This window comes from Spermophilus citellus (genome assembly GCF_964194105.1).
Source record: "Spermophilus citellus genome assembly, chromosome: 15".
In the NCBI taxonomy this organism is placed as follows: domain Eukaryota; kingdom Metazoa; phylum Chordata; class Mammalia; order Rodentia; family Sciuridae; genus Spermophilus; species Spermophilus citellus.
Window position 1 is genome coordinate 77,250,781 of NC_138195.1, and position 23,317 is coordinate 77,274,097.

The following is a 23,317-nucleotide window of genomic DNA, read 5'->3' on the forward strand; positions in this document are numbered from 1 at the left end:
TAAGAAATCCCCATCCATCAAAACATGATATCAACAAATATAAATTCATAATAGCAAGCAAGAAAATTTGAAATTGTAATAGAAACTACTCCATTCTGCTACATTTTTTATTTTAATATTTATAATTCATTTTTTTCTTTAAAAAATTTTACATCAAAAGCATCATTTGAAAACATCAAATATTGATATTATCAATGTTATAGACATCATAGAGTTTTTGGAAATCTTTACAGAACAAACAACTGCCTGTCTAGGACTGGATTAAATGAATTCTCAGTTTCCTTTGTTCTGTTCCAGGGTCTTAAGTTATGACAAAATATGTTAAGTGTCAGGAATGCTGGTAGTGCCGTGACAGGCTGAGAATCAACAGGCAAACTTTGTAGAAGAATATGTTCTTACAGAAGTAAACTGGAAGCAATGTCTCCTGGCCATTCTATTCAATTAAAATGCTGCTCAGGTGCCAGAGGTCCTTTTGGATTTAGCCTGGATTAGTGACTTCAGAGGTACTTTTCAAGATATTGACATATTCCACAGTGTATCTAGATCAGAGTGGTGGGGATGTCTCTCCACCAAATTTTTATCAAAGGGGTCAAAGAAATTAAAAGTTGCTTCACATGTAGGAAAAAGGTCTGTTCGAACACATGAGCTGAATTCTAATATCTGCAGGATTATTCTAATTGTCTGTGACCCAAGAGAGTAGAACCGGGACCATGAAAGGAAGTTACCGAGAGGTTACAGTTCTATTAAAAAATATTATCTAGGATTAAAATTGTGTGACAATGGCAATCCCTATAGTTACTAGAGGAGACTCAAGAATTCTTAGATCACAGCTGGTACGGCAACAGAGTTGTTTTAGCCTCTGAGAAATTCCAATATGCTTCATTTTTCGGATTTAATTTAGACTGATAGAGCTGTGAGGGACTTGGAATGCCATCCAGACAACATTTCCATTTTACAGCCGATCAATCTAAGGACAAGAGGTGTTGAAGGACACAAGCAGGGTTACAGGATGAATGGAGATGGAATGAGAAATCCAGCCACCTTTACTTTAGTCCTACACCTTTTTTTACACCTTGCTGTTCCTTTAACATGAATCTGACTCCAATAGGACAACAGCCAGATGCAGATGGCCTAAATATACAAAGGAATGACAAACCCGGAGAGTCCCAGTTTGTAGCAAGGGGCCAGTCCATCTAAAGAACAGCACAAAACAGAACCAAGACTCTGCAAATTCCACTTTTTCTCCTGCTTCCTTTGAATGAAAAGGTTCAAAATGGAATATAGGCCAACAGTTGGCAAACTTTTTTCTTTAATAAATATTTTATGTTTTCCAGGCCATATATGGTTCCTGTCCTGTGTTGTTTTCCATTTTGTTTATAACCTTTTAAAAATGGAAAAGTTATTTTTAGCTTGACAATGATAAAAAAGGAGACCTCTGGACAGATTCACCCCACTACTGGTAGAGGCTCTTAGTAAAAGGGAGCAGACTAATCAGCACCCTTTGAGACGCAGAAAGCTGTGGACCAGAAAGAAAGAATATGTCTATTGTTAACAGGAAATAATTTAAGGGCATTTAGGTTATTTAAAAGCCCTCTCAAATGTGTTAGAAAGAAAAATGATAATAATAGCCAGAGAAGAGAAAAACAACCATAATCTAACCATAGGCCATGTGTGATGAGTTTTATACAGAAAAATATTGTTAGTTGTTTGATGTGATATCAATTAATGCTGTAACACAGCTATTAGAAGGTAACTATAATCAAATCTAACAATAGCTTTTATAGACAAATAGCCGATGAAGGAAACAAGATGCATAATTCAATAGAAAATGTTTATTGAATAAATAATCAAAACAAAAAAAATGATGGATTTTAGAAAGTCTATAGTGTCACCTTTCACCCCAGGGAGAAGGATTGGACTTCAGTGCATCATCATTCAGTGGTTGTTTTTCTCCTCAGTGAAAAGTGAAAAACAAGTAAACAGAGAAATTTAAATCACACCTTTCCTTCTGCTTTGATATTTTGCAATGCTCCTGAACATTGAATTTTCTGTGGGCATGTCTGGAAAGAGGTGGATGATTAGACAGATAACAGCTGAATAGATATGTGATAGACATAACATAGATGACAGATGAGACATAAAATGACAGATGTAGAGATAGACAAAATTTTGCCACGTATTCTACTATTTCATGTACCTTGATTTTCACAAAAGAAGGTGACACAATGATAATACATTTCTCACTTCAGAAGTGGGAAGCTAAATATCTCCTAGGCTAGGAGTGGTAGAGTCAGGGTTTGAATTGTGACTACTCCAGTGCCAAAACACTGGCTTGATCACCATTTCCTGTTTCCTCCTCCATAGCTATTTTCCACCTCTGATCATTTCAGCAGCTTCCTGGGTTCTACGCTCTGTGAGGCAAACATAACAGGCTGCCTGTGGTTTTAAGTTAACCAGTAGACTCCAGTGTAGTACCACCGACGGACCTCCCAGACACACTGCATCCTGTGGATGAAGCCTTGGAGAAAGGAGATGCTTTGGAGGGTAAAGGGAGGCAGTGGCAGGAGGCCAGAAGGATGAGGGTGAAAGAGCTCTTTTTAGAGCAAAAGAAATCAAGGATGTGTGGACTATAATTTACTGTCAGCTTTAATGTCATACACAGGTATAACTGCCTCTTGCGCCAGACCTAACCTCTGACTCTGCCCAATTATGCTTATAATAATAACTTCTTTCATCAAAGCTGAAGATGCTAAAAGTTTCCAGTGATCAAAATATTCACATAGGGCAATCTGTAATTCTCCACAGATTTTATATTGTCTTTCATAGCTTTGGATGGATTAAAATAGCAGAATTATTTCTCTCTGTACCTTGTACATAAGAGAAATATAAAATTCATACCAAAGTACCAAACCTGTGGAAGAAGAAATACTCTTTCTACTTCTCCAGGACCATCACATTCTTCCTACTTTCTCATGACTATCGCATCAACATTTAAGATAAGAGAATTATAGTAATTAAAATCCATTCTTTTTTTTTCTTTTTTTATTATTTCTGAAAACAAGTTTTATTTAAATAAGGGTTTAAATACATTACATAACATTAAAACTGGAAGGGAAAAAGAAAACCAAAAACCAGTTTATCACTTCACATGGCACGGGGCAGCTGTTGCTAGTGACTTGTAAGCTCGACAGCTAGCTACAGGACTGATAACATCAATTTGGTGTTTGTTCCCTTGTCAAAAGTTTAAGTGATATTAAGCTGGCCTCACATTCTGTTGTTTTGGACACCCCTTAGCTAGAATATGTCTAGTCAAAAAGAAGACCTTGGTGTTAAGCCAGATATCCCATCACCTCACTGGAAAGAAGGTGGCCTCTGAGCTCTGCCCACCTGGTCAGGTTAGACACCAGGGATTCTTTTTAAAAACAAAACGAAACAAACAAACAAACAAAAAAACTACCAAAGACCCCCTTCTAGTGGTACAGCTTGCTGCCTTACCCCATTCCTCTTGATCAGGTCATGACACTCTGAGGGCAGGGGTCTCAGCAGAGGGAGAGCTGAGAAGCTTCTGGTCACAGCCATCTGAACTTGGGGCTCTGGGCTTTGCTGAAACATCACGTTATTGCTTTGTTTCACAGGGGACACTGCCAGGCACCTACTTCTTGACCTCTGTTGAAATGAGGGACTTCAAGACTCGACAGCATGGCTCTTTTCAGTTTATTGCATGAAGGAGTTACACTAGTCCAAGTTAAAAGTGGACCCCAAATGGTTACATGATACCAGCTGTGAGGTTTTTAAACTTGTGACAAGGGACAGAAGGGAAATTCTATTCATGGCAAGGAAATCCTCACTTAAGCTTCTGTGAGCCACAAGCACTTAAAACCCAAGCACTGATGGTCCTTAGCCAGTCCAATCTCTACCAGGAACTGGCATAAGTTCTTGCGCTGGTCGCCCTGTAGCTGAATGACTTCTCCATATTTGGATGCTCAATTACAGGACCACTGCAGGCAAATTTCTTCTTAAACACCTTCACTAGTTTCTTTTTATTGTAATCATCAGCGATCCCTTGGACAGTAGTAAGTGTCTTCCTGCCATTTCTCTGTTGAATTCTTATATGGAAATAATCCTTAGTGCCAGCAGGAAGCAGGTCATCACCCTTACTTGCATCAGCACATCAGCAAAGGAGTCGAAAGAGTGGAGGTTCTGGATAGTGGATATACATAGGATTCCTTTTCCTTGGTGGAAATGGGGTCTGCCAAGGGAGGGGGGGGGAAGATGGGGGAGGAGGGAGGGAAGAGGGGAAGAGGGGTGGGCAGAGTGATGGGAAGAGGGGGCTCCTGGGGGAGGCTGCTGAGTCCTTGGCCGCGACTCAATGACTAATTAAAATCCATTCTTAATCGAAACTCAGAAATACCAGCCAGGAACACAGGAGGAGACGGTGGAATAAAGGAAAGGAAACAGTGCAATGTGTCAAAGGACTGAATTAAAAGTAGCAATGACAGCATGCCCAAGGTCCTGGGTTCAAAACTTTAGCATTGAGTGGTGGTGGGGGGGTGGGGGAAGCAGTAGGTTGCCATCCAGGCTGAATTAATTCCTGATGTTGTTCCACAGTGCTGGGTGTGATTGGTCACCACAACCAACCTGCAGCTCCACTGTCAACACAGACTTTATCTCAGAAAGACAGTCCAAGGAACAAGGGGAGATCTCAGCTCTTGTGGGATCTAGACCTTTGAGTCAACCACCATTCACAGAAAGGGAGTGTGTGTGTGCGTGTGTGATTGCTAACCAACATGTGAATATGTGAGGGAATCAGAACCCACCATAATAATAGAAAGCAGGGCACAGAGAGTCTATCAGATAAATAGATAAACCATACAGTTTCAAACAATTATGTTTTCCTTCAAATCACTAAAGTAATATAAAACAACCAGTCTGAGGACAAAAGACACAATGTTTTGTGACTCTGTTATTTTGAATTAATTCACATGGAGGACAACATAAATGGTGGAGACTTTGACAAATTGTAAATGTCATTTTTAAATATCAGAGGAGTTCACTGGTTCTGTTTTATGAGTACAAATATTCCAAATTTGCTTGGAAGGATGGCAATCAGGAAAGAGGAAACCCCCATCTGAAGGTATCATTGAGCTATTCTCTCAACCTCAGCCCTCAGTGTTCCAAAACTTCTGAGGTCAATGTGACTGTCCTTGCCCTTAAAACTGTGTGTGTCTGTGTGTATGTCAATGTGTGTATGTACATGTGTATGTTTGTTTAAGTGTTTATAATGAATTTCTTTATATAGAATTTTTCCATAGCTCAGTTGGTAGAGTGCTTGCCTCGCATGCACAAGGCCCTGGGTTCAACCCCCAGCATCAAAAAAAAAAAAAAAAAAAAAATTGCCCAAGCCATTTTCCCCCAATATTAATAAGATTCCTCTTTTCTTTGTTCTCCATATTTTCTTACGGATTGGTTCCCAAGTGTTCTACTAATCCCTCAATTAAAAAAGAAAAATAAAAGATGCAACAAAGCACAAGAATCTTGTCATCTCCCTCCAAGTAATGAGGGTAATCCTTAAAAGGTAGTAAAAGAGGTAACATGTTCTCTGGTAACACTCATGGGACCACAAAGATTTCCCAGAGAAATAGGAACATTTGGCATGAACATGATGATGCAGTCTGGTGCTTTCCATTCAGAACTTCCTCTTTGCTTCAGTGAAAAAGGTAGGTGGGCCCTTTCCACAGCAGTAAGAAAGCTTTAGATTGACTTATATGAACTTTTCTTAATATGAAATAATTGCTGATTGTTTTCATTCTCATGGTGCATTTTACTTGGCCCCCGTCTTTTAAATATCTTATTGTTAGGAGTAGCTAGGAGATTACATAGGATTGTGTACCTATACCAAATTTTAATTTTTAAAGTTTAATTGGTCCTTTAAGCATAATTATCCTTTCTTCTAATATATTCTTATTCTAAATCACATTCAGAAGCCAAAGTAATATGATAATATAATTTGGATTATAATCTAAACTTGCATTTAAATGCACTGTCAAGAGGAAAGCCAAGGCTTTCATGAGCAAATATTGATTCCTTGGAAGGTGTCCAAGATGCCAAAATAAAGTTCTAAGAGAAATTTTAAAAAGTGAGTGTGCAAGAGACAGGATAGCTATTCTTATCAAATAAGAACTTGGGTGAGGGCCCTTGTTTGGAGACTGTAAGAGCCCTCTCCATCACAGTGGAAAAGTCTCACTTCCCCAGAGCAGAAGTCAGAAACTCCTGTGCAACTTGGGTCTAAGGTGCTCACTGTCTGGAAGTACAATTTATCTTTTGCCTCACAATTCCTTTTTCCTGATGAGGTTAAACACCCTTTGTGGAAAAATTTTGAATATATCTTCAATTTCTAGTTTACATAATACCTTGCATGTCATTGAAACTCAATAGATTTTTGCTGTTAAAATACATGTAAATGAAATACATTGCAGCTTCTGTAATTTATGTTGACTTGCCTGGAAAAAAAAATTTAAAAAAAATTTTGATGACTTGAGAATAACAAAAGAACAGGGGAAAATGTTGAATTCCTAAAGCGTTTTTTAAAATATATTTCATATAAAAATATTAAAGCTTAAATGAGAATGCAACTTATTTGCACTACAAGCGACATAAGTGAGAAAATCATATTCTGAATCAAGGTAATTTCATTCTTCAAGCCAGCGGCTGACTGCCAAAGTCACTAGCACACCTCTCCTCAACCACAGACACTAAAAATTTAGAAAAAAAAATAAAAGGAAGTGTATTAATAATACAGCATATCTGAGCTGAATATTTACTTCCTTTATATTTTTTCAGCTAGGCAGCCACTATTATCTTACTTTAGAAACAAGCTTAACCATATATTCTATTATGTATTTACTGTTTTTTCAAAACAAGATAAATTTATTTTCTGCAAGCCACTGAGCAGTTGCCACTAAGCAATACTGATTCTGAATCTCTCTAAAGCAAGCTCTCCTCTTATTTTTATTTTTTATCAATGTTAATGAAACCACTGTGTCTTGATAAAATTCCATTTAAGATACTTTCCACCTGAAATATTTTAAGCATGCAAAAAAACCTTAGTCAATTTTGGAATATAAGTATCAAATTTTTTTCTTTAATATTATTTTTAAACAATATTCTAAGAAGAGCTTAACATTCTTACAGGAGTCCTTCGTGAGAAAATAGAATATAATGACTCTTCTTGAAAGGATTTTGTAGTTATTTTTGCTCACAAACAATCTAAAGTGGAACATGCTATTATGATAATTTTAGGACTATTGGCTAAAATTTGGTACTTACCGGATAACTAAAATAAAAGTCTATTAATTTTTCTACTCATAATGCTACAAAATGAAACATCATTAGAAATTATACCTTAAAATCTCATGAAATAAATATTTTATTGTACACTATGATCTTCTTATCTTAGTAAATATTTCTTTTTACCACAAAAGAGTAGCATAATATACTATCAAGTTTACACATTTATTAAATACCTACTCTATGCTAAGAGAAATAATAGGTTTGACTTAATTAATTAATAATTGAGTATAGGGGAAATGTTCTTCTGGTCTTCTTTTTTTAAAAGTTTCTTTTTAACTGTAGATATACATAAAGGTGAAATTTACTGTGGTTAATAATAATTAATTAATACATGATTGATACATAAAATAGATTGTTTCCTTTTACCCTTCCTCCATTTACCAATCTTTCCTCCCTCCCCGTCAATTCCCTTCCTCTATTCCACTGATCTCCCCTCTATCTTTCCCTTATTTTGGTCAAGCTTCTGCATAAGAGAGCAAACATGAAACCCTTGAATTTCCATGTCTGGCTTATTTCACTTAGTATGATTTTCTCCAGTTCCACCCATTTACCAGTAAATGCATTCTTGTCTGAATAAAACTCCATTGTTTATATATACCACATTTCCTTTATCCATTTATCTGTTGGTGGGCATTATGAACATAAATGCAAAAATTCTTATTAACATATTTGCAAACCACACTTAAAAACACATTAAGAAAATAGTGCACCATGATCAAGTGCTTTTCATTTCACAGATGCAAAATTGGTTCAACATATACATATTAATAAAGGTGAAGGTAACTCACCAGATAAATAGAGTTAAGGACAAGAATAACATGATTATCTCAATAGATGTAGAAAAAGGATATGACAAAGTACAGCAACCATTCACATTTAAAACACTACAGAAACCAGAAATGGAAGGCTATAACATTGTCATGGCTATATGTGACAAACCCAAGACCAACGTCATGCTGAACCGAGAAAAACTGAAAGCATTTTCTCTAAAAGAAGAACAAAACAAGGATGTCTACTCTTATATCTCCTAGTCAACACAGTCCTTGAAACTCGAGCCAGAGAAATCAGGCAACAGAAGAAAATTAAAGGGATATAAATAGGAAAAAAGAAGTCAAATTATTTCTGTTTGCTGATGACATGATCCTATGTATGGGATACCCAAAACACTCCATGAGAAGACTTCTAGAACTAACAAATTTAACAAAGTAGCAGGATAAACAACCAACATACATAAATCAATCACTTTCCTTTACCCAATAGTGAACTTGCTGAAAACATGTTAGGAAAACTATCCCATTTGCAATAACTTCAAAAAATGATTAAGAATAAATCTAACCAAGGAGGTAGAAGATCTCTACAATGCAAACTAAAGAACACTGAAGAAAGAAACTGAAGACCTCAGAAGATCAAAAGATCTCCCATGTTCTTGGACAGACAGAATTCATATAACCATAATGGTCAAACTACCACAAGGATTTACTTACCTAATGCAATCCCCATAAAAATACCAATGACATTCTTCAAAGAACTTAAGGAAAATAGTTCTAAAATTTATTTGAAAGAGTAAGAGACCCAGAATAACCAAAATAATCCTAAACAAAAAGAGCAATGCTAGAAGCATCACAGTATCTGATCTCAACTTATAGTATAGACATATAGTAACAAAAAAAGCATGATATGGGCACCAAAGAGACATAAAGACCAATGGAGTAGGAGACACAGAGACACACCTCCTTATAGGAACAGTCTTCTGACACTTGACAAAATTGTCCAAAACATTCATTGTAAAAAAGATAGCCTATCAAATGAATTGTGCTAGGAGAAAAAGGTATCCATATACAGAATAATGAAACTTGATCACTATTTTTCAACTTGCACAGAAGTCAACTCAACTCAAAGTGGATCAAAGATGTAGGAATTAGACCAGAAACTATACAACTACTAGAGGAAACCATGCATCTACTAGGCCCAACCCTTCACTACATTGGAACAGGCATCAACCTCCATAATAAGACTTCTTCTTAAGCAAGAGAAATAACGCCAAGAATCAATAAATGGAGTGGCATCAAATTAAAAATCTTCCTCATAGCAAAAGAAACAAGAATATGAAGGAAGAGTTTACAGGAGGGGAAAAGATTTTTGCCACCTGATACTCAGGAGATTAAGGTTCAGAATATATTTTTAAAAACACTCAAAACAAAAACGTCAAAAAATTAATAAATAGGCAAAAGAATTAAAGACACTTCCCTAAGGAAGAAATACAAATGGCCAACAAATATATAAAATACGTTCAACATCTCTGGTAATTAGGGAAATGCAATCCAAAGGTACATTTCACCTTGCTCCAGTCAAAGTGGAAATATCAAGAATAGAAATAATAACAAATGTTGGTGATGATGTAGAGAAGAAACTGTACCTATACACTGTTGGGGAGACTGCAAATTAGTACACCATTATGGAAACAGTATGGAGACTACTCAAAAAACTACAAAATGGAGTCACCATATAACTTAGGTATTCTATTCCTTGGTATTTATCCAAAAAACCTAAAATCAGTATACTATAGTGATACAAGCTCACCAATGTTGAAAGGAACACAATTCCCAATAGTAAAGTTCTGTAAGCAGTTCAGGGGCTCATCAACAATGTTGTTTTTTATTCCCAAACCACGTGGATGGTACCTTTAAAAACTCAATTAAAAATAAAAAAAGTTTGGACTGTTTCCAATGAGTCCTTTGGCCAAAGTATACTTGTTATAGTATTTGTATATACTGAAATTAAAACAGACCTCTGATCATCAATCTAGAAATTCACTTTCCTTTTGTACTAGCTCCCATTATCTTCTCTTTGAATACTATTTATACTTTTTCTTACACTTTGTCTATACATGTGAGCGTACTTGTGTGTATGAATATAGGTGGTGTGTATCTGTGAGTGACTGTGTGCCCACATTTGTGTGTTGACAGCAGAGAGTAATTAAGAGTATAAGCATAAAATAAGAAATATTATTTATTTATTTATTTGGGGAGGGTAGGTGTACATGGGATTGAACTCAGGGGCACTGGACCACTAAGCCACATCCCCAGCCCAATTTTCTATTTTATTTAAAGAGACAGGGTCTCACTGAGTTACTTAGCACCACAGTTTTGCTGAAACTGACTTTGAACTTACAATCCTTCTGCCTCAGCCTCCCAAGCTGCTGGGATCGCAGGTGTGTGCCACCACACCCAGCAATATTTAATTTTTGATTCTCATTCTAGTACTTCTACAGTTTGATGATCAGTAGGTTAACTGAAGTCTTCTGGCCTGCCTTCCCACAACTATAAAATGGGGTAATCTAAATTATAGTGTTTTAATTATCTTTGGCATATTATCACATAATAGAACTTCAGTAATAAGGAGCTAATGTTTTTTTCTGAACATGAATTTTCCTCTTTTTTTTTCTCTCCTTGTTTATTTTCCCATTCCGCTCACAACCTCTTATGTGTAATTTTGTATAACAATGAGGGTCTCCCTCCATTACCATGCAATTTCCCTTTTCTCTCCCTTTCCCTCCCACCTCATGTATCTGTTTAATGTTGATCTTTTCTTCCTTCTCTTCCTCCCTGCTCTGTTCAGAGTTGCTCTCATTATATCAAAGAAGACATTTGGTATTTGTTTTTTAGGGATTGGCTAGCTTCACTAAGCATAATCTGCTCTAGTGCCATCCATTTCCCTGCAAATTCCATGATTTTGTCATTTTTTAGTGCTGCGTAATACTCCATGGTGTATAAATGCCACATTTTTTTAATCCATTCATCTATTGAAGGGCATCTGGGTTGGTTCCACATTGTAGCAATTGTGAATTGTGCTGCTATGAACATTGATGTGGCAGTATCCCTGTAGTACGCTCTTTTAAGGTCTTCAGGGAATAGTCCGAGAAGGGCAATAGCAGGGTCAAATGGTGGTTCCATTCCAAGCTTTCCCAGGAATCTCCATACTGCTTTCCAAATTGGCTGCACCAGTTTGCAGTCCCATCAGCAATGTACAAGTGTACCCTTTTCCCCACATCCTCACCAGCACTTGTTGTTGTTTGACTTCATAGTGGCTGCCAATCTTACTGGCGTGAGATGGTATCTTAGGGTGGTTTTGATTTGCATTTCTCTGACTGCTAGAGATGGTGAGCATTTTTTCATGTACTTGTTGATTGATTGTATGTCCTCCTCTGAGAAGTGTCTGTTCAGGTCTTTGGCCCATTTGTTGATTGGGTTATTTGTTTTCTTATTGTTTACTTTTTTGAGTTCTTTGTATTCTCTGGATATTAGGGCTCTATCTGAAGTGTGAGGAGTAAAAATTTGTTCCCAGGATGTAGGCTCCCTATTTACCTCTCTTATTGTTTCTCTTGCTGAGAAAAAACTTTTCAGTTTAAGTAAATCCCATTTGTTGATTCTTGTTATTAACTCTTGTGCTATGGGTGTCCTATTAAGGAATTTGGAGCCTGACCCCACAATATGTAGATCGGAGCCAACTTTTTCTTCTATCAGACACAGAGTCTCTGATTTGATATCTAGCTCCTTGATCCACTATGAGTTAACTTTTGTGCATGGCAAGAGAAAGGGATTCAGTTTCATTTTGTTGCATATGGATTTCCAGTTTTCCCAACACCTTTTGTTGAAGATGCTATCATTCCTCCATTGCATGCTTTTAGCTCCTTTATCAAATATAAGATAGTTGCAGCTTTGTGGATTAATCTCTGTGTCCTCTATTCTGTACCATTGGTCCACCCGCCTGTTTTGATTAGTTTTGATTAGTTCTAGTAGTTTCTTTGTAGACCCTTTTGGGTCTTCTAGGTATAGAATCATGTCATCCGCAAATAGTGATAATTTAAGTTCTTCTTTTCCTATTTTTATACCTTTAATTTCTTTTGTCTGTCTAATTGCTCTGGCCAGTGTTTTGAGAACTATATTGAATAGAAGTGGTGATAGAGGGCATCCCTGTCTTGTTCCAGATTTTAGGGGGAATTCCTTTAATTTTTCTCCATTGAGAAGGATGCTAGCCTGAGGCTTAGCATAGATAGCTTTTACAATGTCAAGGTAAGTTCCTGTTATCCCTAGTTTTTCTAGTGTTTTGAACATAAAGGGATGCTGTACTTTGTCGAATGCTTTTTCTACGTCTATTGAGATGATCATATGGTTCTTATCTTTAAGTCTATTGATGTGGTGAATAACATTTATTGATTTCCGTATATTGAACCATCCTTGCAATCCAGGGATGAATCCTACTTGATCATGGTGCACAATTTTTTTGATGTGCCTTTGTATTCGATTCGCCAGAATTTTATTGAGGATTTTTGCATCTAGGTTCATTAGAGATATTGGTCTGTAGTTTTCTTTCTTTGAGGTGTCTTTGTCTGGTTTCGGAATCAGGGTGATGTTGGCCTCATAGAATGAATTTGGCAGAGCTCCCTTTTTTTCTATTTCCTGAAATAACTTGAAAAGTATTGGTATTAATTCTTCTTTAAAGATTTTGTAAAACTCTGCTGTATACCCATCCGGTCCTGGGCTTTTCTTGGTTGGAAGTCTTTTGATTGCTTCTTCTATTTCATCTATTGATATTGGTCTGTTTAAGTTGTGAGTATCCTCCTGACTCAGTCTGGGCAAATCATATGACTTAAGGAATTTATCGATGTCTTCACTATCTTCTATTTTATTGGAATATAGGTTTTCAAAATAATTTCTAATTGTCTTCTGTATTTCTGTAGCGTCTATTGTGATATTGCCTTTTTCTTCCTGTATGTTCGCAATTTGAGTTCTCTCTCTTCTTCTCTTCGTTAGCATGGCTAAAGGTCTGTCGATCTTATTTATTTTTTCAAAGAACCAACTTCTAGTTTTGTTAATTTTTTCAATAGTTTCTTTTGTTTCAATTTCATTGATTTCTGCTCTGATTTTAATTATTTCTTGCCTTCTGCTACATTTGCTGTTGTTTTGTTCTTCCTTTTCTAGGGCTTTGAGATGAAGTGTGAGCTCATTTATTTGTTGGTTTTTCCTTTTTTTGAGGAATGACCTCCAGGTGATGAATTTCCCTCTTAAAACTGCTTTCATTGTGTCCCATAGATTCCAATATGTTGTGTCTGTATTTTCATTTATCTCTAAGAATGTTTTGATTTCCACCTTTATGTCTTCTGTAACCCATTGATCATTCAGTAACATATTGTTCATTTTCCATGTGATGTAGGATTTTTCCTTCCTTCTTTTATCATTGATTTCTAGTTTCATTCCATTATGATCAGATAAAATGCATGGTATTATCTCCACCCCTGTACATTTACTTAGGGTTGCCCTATGGCATAATATATGGTCTATTTTTGAGAAGGATCCATGTACTGCTGAGAAAAAAGTATATCCACTTGATGTTGGTTGATATATTCTATATATGTCAGTTAAGTCTAGGTTGTTGATTGTGATATTGAGTTCTATAGTTTCTTTATTCAACTTTTGTTTGGAGGATCTGTCCAATGGTGAGAGAGGTGTGTTGAAGTCACCCATAATTATTGTGTTGTGGTCTATTTGATTCTTGAACTTGAGGAGAATTTTTTTATGAACGTTGCAGCACCATTATTTGGTGCATAAATATTGATAATTGCTTTGTCTTGTTGGTGAATGGTTCCTTTTAACAGTATATAATGTCCTTCCTTATCCCTTTTGATTAACTTAGTCTTAAAGTCGACTTTATTTGATATGAGGATGGCCACCCCTGCTTGCTTACGAGGACCGTGTGTGTGGTATATTTTTTACCAACCTTTCACCTTCAGCCTGTGTATGTCTTTTCCAATCAGATGTGTCTCCAGGAGGCAGCATATTGTTGGATTTGTTTTTTTAATCCATGTTACCAGCCTATGTCACTTTATTGGAGAGTTTAAGCCATTAACGTTTAGAGTTACTATTGATATATGGTTTGTACTTCCAGCCGTGTTTGATTATTTATCTTCTTGTAGTTTGTTTCTTCAAGGTTAGTTTTCCCCCACCCTCTGTCTTTATAGAGGCACTTCCCCCTGATGGTTTTGGTTATTGTTTTTCATTTCTTCCTTGTGTAGTGTTTTGCTCAAGATGCTTTGCAATGCTGGTTTTCTGGCTGCAAATTATTTTAGCTTTTGTTTATCATGAAAGATTTTTATTCGTTGTCATACCTGAAGCTTAATTTTGCTGGATACAGAATTCTTGGTTGGCATCCATTGTCTTTCAGTGTTTGAAATACATTGTTCCATGACCTTCTTGCTTTCAGTGTCTGTGATGAAAAATCCGTTGTTAACCTTATTGGTTTACCCCTGAATGTGATCCGCCTCCTTTCTCTTGTAGCTTTTAATATTTTCTCTTTGTTCTGTATATTGGATATCTTCATAACAATGTGTATTGGCGTTGGTCTACTGTGATTTTGTGTGCTCGGTGTCCTATAGGCATCTACAATTTGTATAGCCGTTTCCTTTTTTATTTCTGGAAAGTTTTCTATAATTATGTCATTCAGCAGGTTACTCATTCCCTTGGTTTGAAGATTTGTACCTTCCTCTATCCTGATGACTCGTAGGTTTGGTTTTTTTATGTTATCCCATATATCTTGGATGTTTTTCTCGTGATTTTTAACCAGCCTTTATGAGTTGGCTAGGCTCTTTTTAAGATGATATATTTTGTCTTCATTATCTGACATTCTGGCTTCTACTTGCTCCACTCTGTTAGTGATACTCTCAATTGAGTTTTTAATTTGGTTTATCGTTTCCTTCATTTCTAGAATTATTGTTTGATTTTTTTTATAATCTCTATCTCCTGATAAAGATGCTTAACTTCTTCTTTTATCTGTTTATGTAATTCATTTTCAATGTGTTCTTTCACTGTTTGGATTTGCTGTCTCATATGTGACCATTTTTCTGCTGACTCTAGGTCCTCCTGAATATTTAGGCTGTCCTTCATTGTTTGTGGTCCTTTTCTTCCTTGCTTTTTTATGCTGCTCATGTTACTTCTTGTTCTGTTTGACTGCTGACTTACTGTTTACTCTTGTAAATTTATTTGATGCTTGGGAGGAAAGATATTAGAAGGGCAGGGAAGAAGTCACTAAAGAGAATGAGAGTAGGCAGGTAGAATTCAAGGAAGGGGGAATAAGAAAATTGAAAAGAAATGAAAAGACAAAAGAAACAAAAAAAACAAACAAAAAAATTAGAAAATAAAGAAAGAATGAAAAGAAAAAAATTTTTTACAAAATAATAATGATAATAAAAAATGAAAATTAAAATTAAAAAAATAATAAAATAAAAAATTTAAAAAAAAGTTAAAAACATTTTAAAAAGTTAAAGAACAACAACGACAAAAAAATTGAAAATGAAAGAAAAAGGAAAAAAAAGAAAAAGAAAAACAATGATAATAATAATAATAAGTGTAGTCCTAGAGTTCGATTAACTTCTCTTCCAGCAGGTGGAGCTGTGCCCACTGGGTCAAGCTTCTCCTCTCAATAGGTGGAAACCAATCACTGTGCAGCAGCTCTTCCTCCCAGACTGGGAGAGTCTCCAATCCTGAGTGCCTAGAGCCTTCTCTTGTGGTTCCTCAAGCCAGGCAGTGCTCACCTGTGACGCCCACCACAATACTGGCTACACGCCAGGTCTGCTATTGCTGGGAGCCCTGTTTTCATGAATGCCTGGGCGCACTCTCCCTATTTGCCTCCCTCAGACCCCAAGTTTGTAGAGCTTGGGGCTGAGAACCCCCAGGAATTTGCTTGCCCTCTGGTAGCCACGCCCCCGGTAGCTGGTGCAAGAGACCTCAGTTGTCAGCACTGGCGGGAGCGGTAGCCGGGAGTTCCGTGCTGCGAGTCGCGCACCACTCCTGATTCCCTAGGTCTGGCTATCGCGCTCACAGGAGAGCTGGGAGGGGCCCTTGAGGTTTCCCCCGCTGTGTGGAGAGAGGTGGCTAGGGGATTACACACCTGTCTCCTGGTTTCAATGCAGTTATCTCCTCTGCCCGTGATTTCAGTTCTCTGCCAAGGTGGTATCCCATCCAAATGGTGACCGTTAGTTCCCTTTGCCGGGTGACCAATGCAACAGGTGGGTCCTGACTGTCTCTCCCAATCCCCGGTTCAATCCTGTGGCCATTGCCTATGAAGGCTCAATTGGCTTTTACCTCTAAGTTCAGAAGGGCCGACCAGTTATTTCAGCGGGATCGTTAGTGCTGAGTCACAAGAAGCAGGCAAACCGGAGCTTGAATGCAGCCGATCCGGGCTCAGTGTGTGTTTTCTGAGGGGCCCAGACTGTCAGCTCAGCATTGCCTAGTGATCCTGAGCAAACAGCCTTTAGATAATTTATGGCTCCCTATGCTCATGCAGTTGAAGAGGTCAGAGACTTGATCTTTCCGCGAGACTTGATCTTTCCGCGCCTGCCGCCATGTTAGATCTCCTCAGTGATATTCATGTTACCCTTACAGCTTCCTGGCATAAGCGAGATCTTGGGATTATACAAACTACTGCTTCTGTTTCCAGTCCAGATTTCTAGAAATGAAACCCTGCCGCCATCGCCTCCGCCTCTGGGCCGCGCTCACAGGCGCCGCCGCGGCCTCCGCCATTCCTCGGCCAGGTGCGCGGCCCCCGGGGCCCAAGTGGCTCTCCGGCCCCCTTTTCCAGAGCACGGGTCCCCTCGCAGGGGGATGCAGAACGACCCCAGAGGAGGCTCTGCATGAAGGTGCAGCGGCAAACAGGCGACCGAGGCGTTCGAGGCCGTGGTCCAGCCTTCGGAGGACAGGGCTCGGCACAGAGCCCAGTTTCAACCTCTAGATGAGGCTGCTGGACAATGTAGACAGAGCCATCAAGACAGCAAGCAGAAAGCAAATGGCGGCTCCCGCGGAGTGGATTTTCGGCACTGAAACCACAGCCCAGCCAACAATCCCAATCCACAAACTCTCCCTGTATAGAAAATATTAAAAAAAAAAATGGCGGGGCACACTGAGCTTTCTTTGCCTTGGGTACTTACAATCCACTGCTGATTACACATTCAGCTTCTCTGCCTGGAGCAAAGTGAAAGAGGAAGCAGATGGGAGCAAAGCACCCGTGGCTCTGAGCAGCAAAGCGTCCAGGAGCCAAGCGTCACTTTTTCAATCTCTTTGTACTTCCTGCTGCTTGGTAAAGTGGTCCGCTACAGATTAATGGTGAAAGGAGCTCTAACAAGCTGCGCGAAATCTCGATTAAAGCCTCTGCTCTGAGCACCACGCTCAGCACTTCAGCAACCCCCGTACACAGCGGCCATCTTCAGGGCTTCTGATATTGTAATGCACATTTAAGAAATGTCCTTTGTGATTCCGTGGAAGCTGTGGTAGGCTGTTCTCTGTAACTTGATTTTATTTGGCCATTTGTATCCTCTTCTTTCCCCTGTTCCATCTTTAGTTTCAAACCAACAAAACTGGGGAAACCAATTCTTGCTGTAATCAGAGCCTGAGCAAACTAAGCCTTGACTGAAGCCTTGAAGGTTTTACCAGTTTATAATGACATTGAAGCTATTTTCCTGGGTGGACCTAAATTGGCTTTTTGTATATAACTATGAAGTAGTTAGCCTAGCAGTTTAGTTTTTTATTCTCCCCTGAGGCTGGCTGAAAACTGCAGTTCTGGACCAGTATAGGCATATCTCCTTCTGGTTAACTGCTCTGGTAACTTACATACTCTTGGATAGAAAAATTCTCTGCCCTGACTCTATAGAGAAAAAGCAACCGTCTAGTCAGAAGTGGAAGCCAAGGAACATACTTTGAAGCTTCTCTTTGAAGGAGTACATAATCTAAGTGTTAACCCTTGCAGGTAAATCAGTTTAATCCAATTGCTTTTCTCTCAGTTGTAGATCTCAACTTGAGCAAGCATCAGAATCAAGAGGAGGTCTGAGCCCCATTCTAACAATTTCTGATTCAATAGATCTGGGTTGGAACCTGAATGTTTGCATTTCTAAGTTCTCAGTTGCGCTTGATGCTGCTGACTCTTTTTTTGCTTACATGCAGGATGAATGACTGATAGCTACAGCACTTGCTAGGTGCATTTAAGAATTACAATCTTGCTGTGAGGAAGTAGAGAAAAGAAGGCTTCCTTTGAATGGCATGCTGAAAAGAAAACCTAGGGGAACAAAAAGACTTAGAAATGCAGATAGAAAATCTTGAATGTCAAACTTGCTCACAGGTGACATAACCAAAAGCTAGATTTATAGTGATTTGGACCCTGGAAGCCAGTGAAAAAGAAATATCATGTGTCACATGTTTTCATGCTATTGTTGCTGTATTTGGAAAACCTCATTGACTGAAGGACCATGTGCCAGTTGTGTGTTTGCAAGAGTGAGTTCTAGAAATTTGCATACTTTGTAAAATAGTCGCTGAGTGCCTACTATGTACAAGTCATTGGACTAAGTGTTTTTATATGCATTATCACACTGAATTGAACTTATACAACTACTGCATGGGAAGAGACTTTCATCTTCTGTTTTCTAAATTAGAAACTGAGACTTGAAGTGGAAGGTAATTTGCTCAAGGTATAACTATATTTAAATTCAATTTCTTTTATACAAAGCCTACCATGCTATAAAAGTTGGTTCCTTCCCATTTGAATTTTGGGAGGTGGTACCTTCAACCTGTAAATATATCCCATTCCCAAAGTAATGTTTAGTGAGCGTGTGTGTGTGTGTGTGTGTGTGTGCATGCACGCATGCCCATGCCCATGTGTGCTATGCATGGGTATCTTAGAATAAAGATCTCATTCCAGGCATTTCAGCTTCTGATGAGGAAATGAAACTTCCTTGAATGACCTCTTGTTTCAATTTTTTAAATAACAAAAATAATTTATTAACATTAATTTTATGTATTAATGGGATTCATGGTGATATTTTCATAAGTGCATACAGCCTGTGTCTATCATCTCTCTCTAACCTCTTCCATTTTCCCAGCACACTTTCCAGTCCCTCATAGTCTCTATTCCATTTTCAGGTAGATTTTTGTTTGCTATTTATATTTCACATATTGGAGAGAACACATAGTAGTTGCCTGTGTCTGACTTATTTCATTTAACATAATGTTCTCCGATTGCCTTCCTTGATTCAGAAGACAGTATTTCATTTTTCATGGCTGGATAATACTCTGTTACATATATATGGCATATTTTTCTTATCATGCATCTGTTGATGAGCACATGGACTGACTCCATATCTGAGCTATTGTAAAAAGGGTTGTGACAAACATGGGAATGCAGGTATCTTCTGTTCAATAGAGATATATATCTGTATTCTGAAGTTTATTCTGAAGTTTATGAGAAGTATTATATCAGTGGACAGAAATAGTCACATATTACAATTAATTCCTTCCTCAACCCTATACCTCTGAGAGTGAAGGGTGTTACAGAACCAAGGGGTGCCATGAGGAATGTGGTAACAAAGAAGTGGACGTGTAAATTTACATCTTCTGTCTCAATATACTACTTCCTTTCATGGCTCCTGATTCCCTGATCTCAGCAAAGCAGAGGCTGCTGGTTTGCAAGATCCCAATAAATGATGCACCGGGGTAGCACAACTTCAGGACTCCTATGAGAATCTCCTATGAGATGTGTGGCAGTACTGGATTTTTTCATGGAGCACAAAAACAACAATGTTGAGAATGCCTCCGGACTTGTAAGGGCTTAATATGTGAACAAGGGGAACTAGGCATTCCATGTAAAATGTCCTTCTCTCAATGGCTACAGTCTGATTGGCTAGAATCCCATTAGGATCTGATGGGATGGGGAGGGGAGTGTTTGGGAGGAGTGAGCCCAGGAGAATGCAATTCAGATCATACAAGGTATATGTCACTGGGGTATTTGGCCAGCACTGCTTGATCGAAAATCAACCTGAAGATATCCTATGAGAGCTGTTGAGAAAGAAAGTGAGGGGAGAAATATTTGAGATTCACAGGTGAGAATCTCACAGTTGTTTCAACCTTTGTTTCTTGCTATGTACATTACACTAGGGGGCAGAAGACCAGGAAAAGTTTTCCTTATGGCCAGAGTGACCAGCTCAAAGTGAATCAAGTCTACACTGTCTCAAGGGGAGCACCTCCATCTATACTCCATCAAGGGGAGCAAGTCCCAATTTACATTGGCTTAAGGCAAGTGACTCCCCATCTACCCTGGCTCAAGTTGAGCGACTATATAATTAGTAGAGGGAGGCACTGTGGTCCAGGCCTTGGAGAGGATAGCTACTGGGCTCTGGCTCTAGTCCTTAGGCCTTTCTCTAAAAAAAACAAAACCCGCAATGTTTTAAATCTTTGAAACAATTTATTATACAATGTTAAAAAAAAAGAAAATGAAAATAAATTTCTCCCAAAGCATGGAAGAAAGGACAAAGAGCAGGGCAGGGGGAAGGAAGTGTCCCAGGGAAAAGTCTCTGATGTGTTCCACAGAGAAAAGTCTCTTACGATGTGTCTTCACAGGTGGGGGCAGAGGAGTCTTCTGGTGGATGCAGATGTGCTCCTGCCTGGATCTGGGTGGAGAAGCCTGAGCCCGTCAGCACACCTCACTTACACACCATGATGTCAGCAGCCGCACAGCTTAGCATCTTCCTGCTGTCCATCAGTTCTGTCTGTCTGGGCTGGGCGTTTCCACGGGAACCACTCTCTTTCTGGAGAGTGGCCCACGGCAGCAGGGTATGCAGCATAGCTGCCGGAGGCATTTGGCGATCCTCCTCCTCACCCTCTTCCAACCCCGGATTCTGTCTGGGGGTTGCCTTGTGGAGGTCTCTTGGGAGGGTGAGGGGCTGGGCACTGGGTCAGGCTGGGAGGCTAGGCTGGGAGGCAGTGTGTCCTTGAGGAAGCGGAGTGTGATGGTGGGCATGCTGGCACTTCTAGCAGGCTGCTGCTGCTGCTCACAGGGCAAGGGAAGGGCAGGCTCACTGGGAAACTTCTGGTGGCAGCCCCAGGGGGGATCCTTAGGGCCTGGGTAATGCTTGGGCTTCACCTGGGCTGTGGAGGCCTCCCCTTGGGTGCTCTGGTGCTGGAGGATGCGGTAAGTGGCCATGGCATCATTGAATTTCCTTCTCACCACGGACACCCAGGTGTGATAGTGGTCATAACCCATGTTGATCATAGTTTTCAAGATTGTGAGGTCCGGGAGCTTGGGGAGTACCTCACAAGAAGAACTGGGTGAAGCTTCCCCACCCTGGGTCAGCCATGGGTGCCCCATTACCTGGTCTATGGTGGGCCTCTGCTTGGGGTCCACTTTGAGTATCTCACGGATGAGGCTCTTGGCTTCCTTGGAGACATGTGGAGGAATGATGTACCTTCCCAACATGATGAGTTTCTTCAGCTTATTATCGGTGCTTGCCTCAAATGGCCATATCCCTGTGAGCATTGCATAGAGGACCACACCCAAGCTCCAGATGTCTGCCGGGGGGCCCTCATATTCTTGATGACAGATAATTTCAGGGGGAACATAGAGGAGAGTGCCAAAGAATTTATTCAGCTTCTTTCCAGCTGTGACTCTGGTGCTCAGGCCAAAGTCAATGAGCTTCACATTGCGTTCGTCATCCACCATCACGTTCTCCGGCTTCAGGTCCAGGTGCACGATGCCCTTCTGGTGGCAGTACTGCACAGCCTGCCCGATCTGCCTAAACATTCTGCGGGCCTCCTCCTCATCCATGCCAGTGTCTGGGATGAAATCCCAAAGCTCTCCCCCACCTGCATGCTCCATGATGAGGTAGACGTATTTCTTGGTCTCCATGACCTGAAAGAGGTGGATCACGTTTGGGTGGTCCAAATCCGCCATCATCTCTGGTTCAGAGAGCAAGGTGAATTTCCTGGCTACTTTTGCCAAGACCTTCACTGCAACCTCTGTCCCAGTAAGAAGATGGCGGGCAAGTTTCAACTGGGCGAAGCCCCCTTCCCCAATGTCCTTCAGGACCATATAATGGTCCGTGAAGGCAGGCTCAGAGCAAGAGCTCTGCTCCTGCAGCGCTACTCTGCTCTGACTACACTGATCTGTCATCCTAAACAGGAACAAGGATGCTAGCTAAACTAAAAAAAAAATAATAAACCAAAACAAAAAACCAAAACAAAAAACCAGAAAATGAAAGCAAAGAAAACAAAAGGGAGAAAAAAAACCCAAATCAAAAAACCCAAAATCCAAAGACCACAACCAGCCACCAGCCACCAACCACCAACCACCAACCACCAACCACCACCAAACGCTCTAACTATCTGGGAGTCCGACAGGTCACCACCAAGAGCTTCCTGTACTTATGGACAAAAAACCCAGCCACGGCCACTCTCTTATATACCTGCAGTTTGAGATCGCCTCACAGTGTCTCCTTGTGAGGTAGGAGCCAGAAACGACTCAGGCGCACCCAGGCATAACCCCCAGGGGTCATCTCACTTTTGGGCCTCCAGGACCTTTCCAACTTTCATAATAACTTTCCAACTTTCATAATAGAACAAGAAAGGACCCTGGAAGGTTTTTTGCTTCAGTGGGTTTTGGAGACTGATATTTACTTGTTTAGAATTTAAAATTTGTACGATATTCAGTGGTCTTTTCAGTTTGAGTCTGAAAATCTGTAATCACTTTGTGGCTTTGAATGGCCTCATTATATCTATGCTCAGGATTTCTGCTTTTTATTGCTCTGGACTGAGCATCTTTCCTCCACTGGGCCCTTACTCCATGATGGACTACCTGTCCTTGGGCAGAGCAATGGAGTCAGCCATCAAGGAACTGAGACCCTGGAACTGTTAGACCCACAGAATCTTCTCCTCCTCCAAGTTGTTCTTGTTGGATATTTTGGTCAAAGAGGCAAGAGAGATCATTAAAACATAGCCATACATCACTGCACAGCTTGATAAATGAAATTGTGTGTGTGTGTGTGCCCACACTTGTGCAGTTCTGGGAAGTGAACCAGGTTCTTGCACATACTGGAGAAGGTCTTGTAATGTGCACATCCCATCCCTGGGGTTGGAGCTTTCTGGCCTAACCAGCTCTC

At 39.6% G+C, this 23,317-nt stretch overlaps 1 protein-coding gene across 1 annotated transcript; it reads right to left on the reverse strand.

Annotated features, from left to right (window-relative positions):
* Nucleotides 1-20,922: 20,922 nt before the first annotated feature.
* LOC308634430 (sperm motility kinase-like) lies at nt 20,923-22,332 on the reverse strand (the record flags this gene model as incomplete). Its single annotated transcript, XM_081268249.1, has 1 exon — nt 20,923-22,332. The coding sequence occupies one exon, from the start codon at nt 22,330-22,332 to the stop codon at nt 20,923-20,925; it is 1,410 nt and encodes a 469-aa protein (XP_081124375.1).
* Nucleotides 22,333-23,317: the final 985 nt, after the last annotated feature.